Source organism: Balaenoptera acutorostrata, chromosome 17 (genome assembly GCF_949987535.1).
Source record: "Balaenoptera acutorostrata chromosome 17, mBalAcu1.1, whole genome shotgun sequence".
NCBI lineage: Eukaryota > Metazoa > Chordata > Mammalia > Artiodactyla > Balaenopteridae > Balaenoptera > Balaenoptera acutorostrata.
Genome location: NC_080080.1, coordinates 73,229,058 through 73,241,925, shown reverse-complemented (window position 1 = coordinate 73,241,925; position 12,868 = coordinate 73,229,058). Strand labels below are relative to the sequence as shown.

The 12,868-nt window shown below is 36.1% G+C and overlaps 1 protein-coding gene across 5 annotated transcripts in view; it reads left to right on the top strand.

Annotated features, from left to right (window-relative positions):
* YTHDF3 (YTH N6-methyladenosine RNA binding protein F3) overlaps positions 1–8,157 on the top strand; it is a 33,767-nt gene extending 25,610 nt beyond the window's left edge. For all 5 annotated transcript variants that reach the window (XM_057531743.1, XM_057531748.1, XM_057531746.1 and 2 more), the window contains one exon: positions 5,052–8,157. In XM_057531743.1, the coding sequence (XP_057387726.1) occupies positions 5,052–5,075 (24 nt within the window). In that variant the 3' untranslated portion in view covers positions 5,076–8,157. The remainder of the gene's footprint in view (positions 1–5,051) is intronic.
* The last annotated feature ends 4,711 nt before the right edge of the window (positions 8,158–12,868 follow it).

Below are 12,868 nucleotides of genomic sequence, written 5' to 3'. Positions count from 1 at the left end.
AGACAGACATAATTTCTCTCAGTAAAATTTTGTAGTTTTCACTGTTGAAAACCACATGGCTCTTACTGAATTTTTTTCTAAGTATTTTATATGATTTTTACTGCTATTGTAAATGTAATTTGTATTTTCAGTCTTCCCAGTTGTTTGCTACAATTTTATATCAATAGAAATGTCCTATATTGTGTGACCTTGCTAAATTCACTTATTAGTTCTAGTAGTTTTAATAGAACATCCTTAGGATTTTCTGCCTAACAGATCATATCATCTGCAAATAGAGACCGTTTTATTTCTTTTTGATCTTTATGCTTTTTTTCTTGTAATTTTATTACTTGTATTACTTAAACATAAAATTAAGTGAAAACTCTAAAACCAAAATAAAACTGCACATAAACAAAAAATTTAGTGTGATGAGTGATGTTATTTTGCTGAAACTAAATCACAGCTCAAAGCATGAATTAGTCTTAAGTCTTAGAACCCTGTTTTTACTCTCATTTGGACCACCTAAACTAACACATGTTATGACTGTCCTCCACCATTTTCACTATTTGACCTTCTTCCTAACTCTTCCATTTTATAGTACACTTTGAGGTTATTTGATCTTTGGTACAGATGAATAGCTTTTATATTATTAGACTGCATCTATTCTTTTCTTAAACTTGACACACAATAAAGTATCAAATGCAAATGTGGGCACTGGAATCTTTTTAAAGTAGTTCTTTGTTATAGTGTGGTCATGCAGAACGATCACGAATGTTAGAGTCTTCCTTCTCCCTCTTTGTAGAGGCCACCACTGTCCGCCCTTCCAGTTGAGGCCAATAATACTGGACTAATTCGCAAACACTCCATATCTAACCAATCTATCAGTAAGTCTTGTTGGCTCTGCTTTCAGAATAGATCCAGAATCTAAACACTTTCCACTAGCTCTCCATCCTCCATTATTATTATTATTGTACTGGATGATGATTGTGCTAGCCTCCTTACTGGCCTTCCTGCTTCTACTTTTGCTCCTCGATACACTCCGTTACCATCAGAACAGCCCTTAAGAGGTCCTTCTGTGACAAGTGAGACAGGACTCAGTTTTCTCCTGCTTTTCTGAAGGTAGTATCAAAGTGTTGCCAACCTCAAGATACATCAGGAAATACTCCTTTTTCTAGTCTCTGGAACAGTTGGTATAAGTATAGAATTCTTGTGAAACCACATGAGCCTGGGAGTTTTTCTTTGGGGTAGATTTTTAATTGTTGGTTAAAGTTCTTTTTTTTTTTTTTTTTTTTTTTTTTTTTTTTTTTTTTTTTTTTTTTTTTTTTATAAATTTATTTATTTATTTATGGCTGTGTTGGGTCTTCGTTTCTGTGTGAGGGCTTTCTCCAGCTGTGGCGAGCGGGGGCCACTCTTCATCGCGGTGCGCGGGCCTCTCACTGTCGCGGCCTCTCCCGTTGCAGAGCACAGGCTCCAGACGCGCAGGCTCAGTAGTTGTGGCTCACGGGCTTAGCTGCTCCGTGGCATGTGGGATCTTCCCAGACCAGGGCTCGAACCCGTGTCCCCTGCACTGGCAGGCAGACTCCCAACCACTGCGCCACCAGGGAAGCCCGGTTAAAGTTCTTTAGTTATTATAAGTCTTCAAGTTTTCTTTTTATTCTTGAATTTGTTTTGGTAAATTTTATTTTTAGGAAGCTGTTTTAAGCTTTTTTTTCATATTGGCATTAATAGTATTTTAATTTTTTTTAGCTGTTTGAGTCTTCACGATATTATTTATGCTTCTGTTTTTTACATCAGTCTTTCTAGAGATTTTTCTATTGTCAGCTTCTTTTACCCCCCAAACACCAGTTTTTATTTTTGGTCTCTTAGGCTCTCTTTGTTTTCTGTTTTGTTATTTTCTCCTGCTGTCTTATTTCATTCATTTTACTTTGGGGGACTCAATGCTACTTATTTCCTAACATGTTGAGTTGGATGATGAGCTCATTATTTTTCAGCTTTAAAAAAATGTTTTTTTAAATTCTATACATGTAAATTTCTAATTTTATTTTTCAGGGCTTACTAGATTTAGTATATTTATATTGTACTGGTGTAAAAACTTTTGAATTTTCGTTATGATTTTTTGGGAGACTTTTTAGAAATGTGTTTTAGATTTTCCAAATGTGGTAAGATTTTGTTTGTTGTTACCTGTTTTGCTGTTAAAATTGATGTCAGAAAATGTGATATGTATGATACTGACTCTTTGGTATTTAGATTGGTTTTCTGGTCTGGCATATAGTTCCTTTCTGTGGTTGTTCATTGTGTACCCTGTAATTATTTGAATAGCTCAGTTTTCTGTATTCTGTATATTCAATCTTTATTTTCACTAACTTGTCTGCTTTATCAATTACTAAGAGAAATGTGTTAAATTCTCCTGCTATAATTAGGAACCTGTCAGGTTTTCTTTGTAATTCTGAAAATTTTAATATATGTAAAGTTGTATTTTTAGTTTAATACTGTTATAGCTTTTTATAAAAAATGTTTCTTACTCAGTATGTAGTGGTTTTTGCCTTAGTGGTTTTTGCCTTAGAATCCACTTTATCTGATATTAATATAAGTTGACTAAGTCTTCATTTGGCTTGTTTTTAAGCTTTCTGTGTCCTTATGTTTAGGGTTAATTTCTTGGAAATCATGTGTAACTAGATTTCTTTTTTTAATTTTGAGCTCTTTTGTGTTTTTGTTAATGAACCTCCATTTTTTGATTGCTTGATAAAAATGTATAAATGATATAAATGTGTATTTCTGCCATTTTATATTTTGTGCTTTCTAATTCACCTAGATCTTTCAAGCTCCCCTCTCCCTCCTTTCCTGTCCTACCACAGGAAAGGAGTTTTTAAAATTTTCCTTTTCCTGTCCACCGAGTTAGAAGTTATGCATTATGTACACAGATTTAAACTATATATTTTATTGACTCAGTTAAAGGGGCCATAGTTGATTACAGTTCAAACTGAAACAGCATCTCTAACCTTTATTTAAATAAAACATGGTCCTCATTCATGTACCTGATCATCTCCCTCAGGTTAAACCTCTCTTTCTCTAGCTTATCCTTAAGTAGTATTGCCCTTTTTTTCTGTAGTTTTGGGGCTTTTCATGGAGTCGATGAATTTCTCTAGTTTTGATCAGTCATTTGATGGGGAGGAATAAGCAGGGAGCTGTTACCACTTTTTGCTTCATTTGTAATACCGTGTTTTATATCCAGCTAATTAAAGCAGGCTTCAACATTTCTCATACAAATCTGTTTCCTTCAGCTGAGAAATAAATTTCCTTTATGTTTAGGCTGGTTTTTTAAAAGCTTTAGGGCCCTTGTAAAATTAGACTACAGCTTCCTGGTTCCAAATTCTTTTTTTGTCTTTTTTTTCCTTTGTTTATGTTGTTGGATTTTTGTTTTTGTTTATCCTTTTGAAACATGATTAATTAGCTGTCTGTCTGTTTTCATTTTTGTTTTTTTCTTTAGGAATATCTCACTGATGCTTATGGGTGTATGAAATAATTCATTTGTAGTTATCGTGTAGTAGGGCATTTATTTGTTAGCTTTCTGTATTAAATACTGTTATTCTAGTTCTAGGAATACATAAAGATGAAAAAGAAAGGACTTTAGTAACAAAGAACTTAAAGTTCTCTTTGGAATTTATTTTTATAAATTGATTGATTGATTGATTGCTGCGTTGGGTCTTTGTTGCTGTGCCCGGGCTTTCTCTAGTTGCAGCGAGCGGGGGATACTCTTTGTTGCGGTGCGCAGGCTTCTCATTGCGGTGGCTTCTCTTGTTACGGAGCACGGGCTGTAGGCGCGCAGGCTTCAGTAGTTGTGGCTCGAGGGCTCTAGAGCGCAGGCTCAGTAGTTGTCAGGCACGGGCTTAGTTGCTCCGCGGCATGTGGGATCTTCCTGGACCAGGGCTTGAACCCATGTCCCCTGCATTAGCAGGTGGGTTCTTAACCACTGCGCCACCACGGAAGTCCCCTCTTTGGAATTTAAAATACAGTTTTCTGATGGTGTCACAGGGGATGGGACATTAATTTGACCATTGGCAAAGTATATACATATTTATTATGGAGCATAATAAATAAACTCCCACTTATGGAAAAGTGGGAGTAGTGAAACCACAAATGGAGAGTCTTACAATGTGTTAGACACAAGTGGCTTTCAGTGTGGTCCTTGGACCAGCAGTGTTAGGATCACCTTGAACTTGTTAGAACTGCAGACTCACAAGTTCAGCTTCAGACCTTTGGGGCCCAATAGTGAGCGTTTCCACAGCCATCCAGGTGATTCTGATGCTTGCTACAGTATGAGAACCAGTGAATGACACATTAAAACAGATGGCACAAACAAACTGCGTAATGCATGCACTTGATAGGCATGCGGAGTGCTAGTCATCCTTTTTTTCAAGGATAAGTATTACATGTGGATAATTTGGTTAATAAACATCATGAAAACATCACTCAGCTTAACTTCTGTTCAAGGGGTTTCTGCTTTCTTAAAAGAAACTATAATAATAAGTATTATTAATATTTCTTCATGTGAAAAATTATGCTGAATCTGAGAGTAGGATATGGAGGAAGCTTGTGATTCAAAGTTTTTTTTTGTTTTTTTTTTTAAGTTAATACTGAAAGCTTAATTTAATGCAGTTTAATGCAACTCTTTTCTTTTCCTTCTAACCCTACCTCGGCCAGTAGTTTTCAAGTTGCTTCAGAGGACTTCTGGTCTATTTGATACCTCATGATCAAAAACTCAGTGAGAGGGCTAGAAAGACATTATTGTAATAGTCTCACCTAAACAAAATTCTGTGGGAAAACAGAGCTGTGGAGAGGACCTATAATCTCCTGAACTACGTCTTTGTGTTTGGACTTCTTTATTTTAAAATGGTTTGTGGTAATCCCTCTAAGGTGTGTATAGGTAATAGTAAATCGTTTTTAGCTAATTACTTGAAAATTAGTATTTGTCAAGAACTTCTTATGGAGATGGTTTACATTATAAATGCATATAGTTTAAATCATTAAATAATGATGGTGTTTTGTTAAAGGTCTTTGTGCTTTTCTTTCAGGAGAGAAATAGAAACAAACAATAACCATATGAAGATGTCCTGTTAGAATTACAACACTAATGATGTAGACTCTGGAAATGCCTAATAAGTCAAAGAAGACGTTATTAAAGCTTTTTTCTGCTTAAGGTGACATCTTTGAACTCTAACACAGAACTGACTCCTCTTGTAATGGTTTTCATCAGCGCATCTGCCCTTATACTCTCACCAAACACACTTGAGAACTGTAACTTCGTCAAGCACTTTCTGTCCTGAAGCTTTTACCAGTATCTGCTGTCTTTTGTAATTATGCATCCTAGCTAAGGCACAGAAGACTGAATGAATGCAAGGATTCATTAACTCTTTGAATTTGTTAAATACTAACAGTTAACCATTAGAAGTGGTTCAATGATGTAAGAGTCACACTGCTTCAACTTTTTCTTTGTTGTAGTTTTTAAATTGTCAATTTTTAGCTCTTTGACAGATTAAAAGCAAAATAATCATGCCATATTTAGTCCTGGAGTTCAAGTCTAAATGTTTATGTGAAAATTATTGTAGTAAACTTTTAATATGGCAAAGCAACCTTATGCTCTATTTTAGCCAAATGAAACATAATCTGAGATTATATTAGAACATTTCCCTTGTCTTCAAACTGTTTGGTGTAACAGAATATTGATATGCAGCTTGGTGGATTTCACCAGTTAATGCACATTCTTCTCCCCTCCTTCCCCCAATAATATGTATACTGAAAAATGTGCATTTGTCTGAGGAATTATTTTGTTTGCTACCACTTAATGAATCTCAAAATTTTGAGTAATGTACCTCAGTCTAATCAGACTTTTTATGACCTTTATAACTACATTTAAAACCCTCAATTCTTATTTCTGGGTGTTTGCGAGCCTGATTGCTATCATGAAGTAAAAAATTTATTACTCTAGGTATTCACTAGCTAAATAAACATAGTTCTTGTTTAGCAAGCATATATTGTTCCTCAGCTCCTTTCTCCAGCTTTTGCAGTGTCCTGGCATCCTTAAAATATTTGAAAATATGGCCTTGATCCATGGATTAAATCAGTATCTAAGTGAATGTGTTGATGTTTTATTGATCAGATCTATATAAATGGGAATACAGCATATATCTGGGTATTCTTATAGTTATCTTTTTAACATCCTATTTTTTTCATTAATTACATATCAACATTAATTTTGTATCTTGAAACAAATTGATTTTGTATAATTATGTGTCAAGCATCTGTATTAACTGATTTGATGGCACATGGTTATGAAATAATGTGCTGCCCCTTATATTACTGTTCCAAAAGGAGAAAGCTATGTAGAAAGATATGTTAAGGATGAAAATAGCAATACAGTAGATTTGAGTACCTTGATGTTTTGCATTACTCCACTTATGTTTACATCATGTTTAGAAATGTTTTCATTTACTATGGTCTTTGGTCACTTCGATTCAAAAATTTAGTGACATATTTCTTTGAGGCTTTCATTTATATGATTTTTTTTTGTACAATGTTTTCTTAAAATGTACAAATACTGTATTCAAGTGAAAACCGATACAGTATTTGTAGCTAAATTGTAGCTACTTCACAGTGCTTTGGTAGTCCCAGGATAGTTATCAGTGTTTACTGAAGGGAACATCAAAATGTTAATAGTATATTACAAAATAAAGACTTTCTTAAAGGAAAATTGCACCTATTTTACCTTTTTTTAAGAGTAAGCCATGAAATCTTGTAACATGTCTCGTAACTATTTGTAATGAAAATTGGCATATGGGTATAGTCACCACAGCAGTGTTCTACATCCCTAGAATTATATAGGTAGGACATGTCAGAGAGGACCAGTGTCACTCTGGAGGTCCTGTTAGAGAAAACTGGACAGGGGTGACCTTGTGGAAAGGATCTGAGTCTTCTCTCTGAGGTTCTCTTCTTCTTGGTGCTTCATTAGCAACTCTGAATATTTTTATAAAACTAGTTACATTATACACAGATTGAAACTTGTTTAATTTACATTAGGTTTCTGTGTAAGAGATGTCACGGAAACACTCAGCAAGCAGGCTAATTGCAATAGCAGACTCAGAAATGTCAAATGTAACTCAGCAGTCTACTCATGGTGAGGAGTACATCCCAGTGCCTTTAACCTGGATTTCTAATATTAAGTGAAATGGGTGCAGCATTCCTTTGGGGAAAAAAACTAGACAAAACAAAACTTTTCAATTGGTAAATTTCTTTTTTTCCTCATTTAAATTTTCTTCAGAGTGCCTACTCTCTCTCCCTCCTTGGTCTGTCAGTGTTCAGCAAAATGTTTTTCCTGTAAGTGAGATGATCAGAGGTTGTCTCAGTAGCACAGCTAATGGAAGGTTTCTTAACTGTAGGGACCAAGAGGGAGGGAAACTGGGCTCTAGAGCAGGAGACTGATCCAGTGTTTTGAGTAATCACGAATTAAGACATTATTGGCCCAGTAAATTTCTTGCTTAATGTTTTTCCAAAATCTGGTTTGAATGTTTCTTAATTAAAGTTATCTTATGTGGGTGTTTTATTTTGAAAGGTATTATATAGTTTGTATATTTAACAGTAAGGGGGAAAATGTAACCAAAATTAGTATTCTTTCTCTATACATATTGGTACTTGAAGATTCCTTTCAGAAGAAACCCCAGCCTTTTCCTAAGTTCAGTCCTCGTTTTAACTTAAGTGATCTTTCTAATTCAAAAGCTGTGTTCTTTTTGAATACCATGCATGGGGGTTAAGCTGATGTTAAAACAGTTTGCAATAAAAAAAGAATCAGCTTAAGTCATTTAATCATTTCAAGTGCATTCTGCATCCTATAAAAATAAGTTTGAGAACTTTAAGAGAATTGTGTTTCATTAAGTTTTGCATATCTTTTGTTATGCCATGTAAATTCCCTTCTTTTTCATATGATTAAAGAAAGGTTATGATAAAATGATTAGTTCATTTACATTCACTTGTAGCAATTACATGAGAATTTAAATTTTGTCGTGTTTGGGTTTGTTCATTCCTGTGAATGATGGTACAGTTAGGTGAGATTTTCTGTTATGGTACCCAAACTCACCATTTGGTCCTCTTTAATCTTTGAGGGTTTCAATAAAAATTGTTCACTCATATCTGTGTTCTTTCCATTTTATCTTTATAAATACAGATTGCCTTCCAGAAAACATAACATTCTTGTCAACTCTGTTATGAATTTCCTGATTGACATACCTTTCAAGTACAAATAGATTATGTCATTCGATTTAGTTGGCCATTTGAAATTAAGTGGGGAAATTAAAGAGAGGAAGGATCACAGTTTATCCTAATCTTTATCCACTCCAGTGAGCTTATTGAATTACATGTTCTTAACGCTAAACTTAGAGCAAAAGAGAAAAGAGGCTTAATAGGAAGTCTTGGCACCAGCTGTCTCATAACCCTAATCCCCCATTCTTGGTACCAAGGAATGCTTTTTAATAGTGTGTACGTTACCCTTTGGGCTGGATAGAGCTTGTGGAGATGGGATCGTGGTGACTCTGAATGGTGCGTTGATAATCATTGCCAGGCTCTCTAAGGCACTCGTTCAGATGGGGGAAACCAAAGAGTTCTGGTTTTGTGCTGCATACAACACTGTTAGCCTGCGATCAGGGCACAGTTTTACAGGCACCCCAGTGTCCCACATTGCAGCAGCATCTAAAGAGGGTTTGCATCTCTTCAGCGTACTTATATTTGAGGCTACTCATTTTTAGTTGGGACCCTAATTCTTACTGGCTTGGCTTTATCTTGCTTAGTGACATTAGATTTAGTAATTGTATTCTAGGAACTAAAATATTCTTGCAGTTAGAAGTTAACTGAGCAATTCAAGGTCATTTGCTTTCTAATCACAGAACAGTTGATCTGTGAACAACACAGGTTTGAACTACATGGGTCCACTTGTACACAGACTTTTTCCAGTAGTAAATACCACAGTACTGCACAATCTGAGGTTGACTGAATCCGTGGATACAGAGGAACCTCGGATATGGAGGGACCGTGTGCGAGTAGGGCCGACTTTAAGTTGTATGTAGTGGAGGGTCAGCACCCCTAAACCCCTGTGTTTTTCAAGGGTCAGTTGTACTTGTCATTGCGTAATCTTGATGTGTATTCTTTCCTCATTTCTCTTGGTGCAATGATAGGGGCAGAACTCCCCTGTAGATCACCCAGAGGTAGTAGTGGCAGTTTAAATACAGTTTGTTTATAAATTGTGCACTAAATTCAGAATTTTTCTACTCCATATTTTGAGTTACTTGTATAACATTGCAACTAAATGTAAATGAAAATTGTCTTTATAAAAGTCAGTGTACAAGGAAGATGTGAGTGCAGAGTTCGTAACACTGGGGGAGTTCCGCATCCCTTCCTGCCACCCTGGGCCGCTTCAAAGAATACCCCTTACATAGAACACACTTAGAGGTTTAAATATCTGAATGTCATTTTAAAACATCATTGGCTATTTCTGACACATCTGTAACCAGAATGGAATTATTGTATAGGGGAAGATCTTAGAATTGGGAGTTGGAAAGACCAGACTTACATAGTTACTTCTAACTGGTAGATTGACACTGAACAAATCACTTCCTTTGTTGTTAGCGCACTTGGTAAATTCAGGAGATTGGCATAGAATGCATCTTAGGTTCTCTGCAGTTCTGAATTTTTGTAATTTTATGATTTATATAGCTTTGTAGGCTTATTCTAGCAATAATGAATGTTCTTTTAAAAATAAGTTTGGAAACCAGTGAAATTTGTGATAGTCATTCTTTGTTTATTTCAGAATATAAGTACTGAATACCTCCAATTGTATTTTATTCATTGACTGATAAAATATAACCATTACTTCCCTTTAGTGAGTTTTGAAGTCTAGTGGTTCAAAATCTTCATCTTTTCCACAGTGTTGGTAAAAAGAATCAAGAGAAGGTGTGTCCCAAAGAAATCCAGTCCAAGTTTGTTTTTTTTTTAAATTCTACTGCCGTTTTACATTATCCTTTTTTTTTTTTTCCAAAGAGACTATATTTTAGAACAGTTGTAGAGAAAAGTCGGGAAGACAGTACAGAGAGTCCCCATATACCTCGCACCCAGCTTCCTCTCTTCTTAACATCTCACATTAGTCTGGTACATATGTTGTAATTAATGGACCAATATTGATCGCTTATTTTCCTTTCAGATTTTTTTTTTTTTTTTTTTAACCAAATTGTCCTTATTCTCGTTCAGGACGCCATCAAGGATAGATCCACGTTACTTTTAGTTGTCATGTCTCCTGAGGTTCCTCTTGGCTGCGATGGTTTCTCAGACCTGGTTTTGATGACCTTGACAGTATTGAGGAGTAGTGGTCAGATATTTTGTAGAGTACTCTTCCTTTGGAATTTATCTTATATCTTTCTTATGATTAGATGGGGTTATGAGTTTTTGGGAGGAAGACCACATAGGTAAAGTTGCCATTTCCATCACATCATGTCAAGGATGCATACCACCAACATATGCCTGTTGATGTGGACTGACCACTTGGCTCTGGTAGTGTCACGTTTCTCCATTATGAAGTTACCCTTTTTCCCTCCTTTCCACACTGTACTTTGGAAGGAAGTCACAGTACACACTTGAGTAGGCAATTTTGCTCTCCCTTATCCTTGTATTTGTAAAGAGGAGTACAGGAATCTGCTTTACTAGAACACAGTCTCATCCTGGCAGGCTTGTGTGTCCTTTTTGCTTTTATCTCTTTAGAACTTCCCTCCCCTCCCACTCTCTTTCCTCATTTCTCAACGGAATAGTTGGATTTTGGAGGAATTCTAATAGAGACTCATACCCTCTCCCTGAATGGACTCTAATTGTGGAGATTTTAGTAAAGGGATTGAAGGTTTATCAGTAGAGAAAATTTAGATGATGGCCAAATATCCTGATCTTACGAGTATAGGTAAGAACAGTTAGTCATTCAGATTTGACTGGATTGAAAAACCAAAGGTAGGAGTTAAACAGTGTATTATGGTTAGAATGATGCATTCCTTTAAAAGGTGGTTTAAATAGCTCTGCCTCTGTTTTTTGCTGGAATGCTTTTGAAATACTTCTGAGGCTGCTGCATCATATCCTGGCCGGGAGCGTGGACTTCGGAAGCTAATAAACCTGTAATGGAATCTGGGTCCACTAGGCTCCAAGCCTAGATTTCTTCATCAGTTAAAAAAGTAAAGGAATGAGAATGGAGCCTACAAGGATTAAATGAAGTAATATGAAGTGGTGAGCACAATCCCTGAGCCTACGGCAAGCCTTCCGATTGTTAACTGTTGCTCTCTTTTGTTTCTTATGGAAAATTTAGAATTTATTGATTACCATTGAATATTTCTTACAGTAATCTTTACTGCTTAGATGCAGTTTAGAGGTTGTAGAAAGTTGATTACTTTCAGTTCATATTGTTGTGTGATTGAGATCCTGACAAAAGGCACTACCTGAATAAAGCTTTGTTAAATTATCATTTATCTTCGTTTTTTGCAACTTTTGATTTCTGGGGTTTCCAGTGACTGTCAGCCATGCTTTTTCAAAGTAAGTAAAATCAAATGAGGGGCTTCCCTGGTGGCGCAGTGGTTAAGAATCCGCCTGCCAATGCAGGGGACACAGGTTCGAGCCCTGGTCTGGGAGGATCCCACGTGCCACAGAGCAACTAGGCCCGTGAGCCACAACTACTGAGCCTGCGCTCTAGAGCCCGCGAGCCACAACTACTAAAACCTGGGTGCCTAGAGCCTGTGCTCTGCAACAAGAGAAACCACCGCAGTGAGAAGCCTGGACACCGCAACCAAGAGTAGCCCCCGCTCGCCACAACTAGAGAAAGCCTGCTCACAGCAACGAACACCCAACGCAGCCAAAAATAAAATAAATAAATTTATTTTAAAAAAAAATCAAATGACATAGTTTATCCTGCTAGAGCTGAGCAGATGGCAAAACCAAAGGCAAATTAGACCAAAAGGAAAGCAAATAGGAGGAACAACAAGAAAATCTATGAAAAATAGAAGAAAATTAAACCAACGATGAAAATTAGATCAAGAAATTTTTTGCTTTGCTTGTTACAAATGCCCCTTAATATTAATGCCACTTAAGTGTATTAGTAAATTATAAGAGCTCACTATGAATATTTAGTAACAATTCAAAATGGAAACACTGTGGATGTGTTACCTCCATATTTCAACTTCACAAGGAAGAGGTATTTGACAGATAGTAGTTCCAACTATTCATGATATCGTACAACTTTAGAAGGAAAAGGTATTTGACAGATAGTAGTTCCAACTATTCTAGTATATATTCAAGACTGTATTTCGAGGTAAAAAGTTTACAAATTAAGCTTCAACCATATTAGAACCCAGTGCTTACAGCACAGTCAGTGCTTGCATCTCAGAGCTGTTGTCTAGTTTGCCCATGTATGTATGCTTACCAGTGTCATCTGTGGTTCTTTCTAAGCTTGTTTATTCCAGTTGTGCTTATTTCTTTTATTATGAGATTTAAATACATAAACTGATAAAATGTGATTGATAGTTGTTGCTATGAAAACGAAATTGACTTCTTTGGAAATACCTGATAAAAGTGAGTTGTCCAATTACGTATAGATCAGAAAACAGTAAAAACTTGGCAGGAAAATCATTAAAATGTCGAAGTTTGCATGTAGTTTGCAAGTGTATTTTCAGTTCTCACTCCAGTGGGAAATGTTAGATGGTGCCTTAGGGGTGAGGTATGGTTCAGAGAAGAAAGACATGATTCTTATTCAGAGAAGTCTTGGACCTAAATCAAATCCTTGTGGGATACTAGTTCCCCAACCAGGGATCGAACCCTGGGCCGT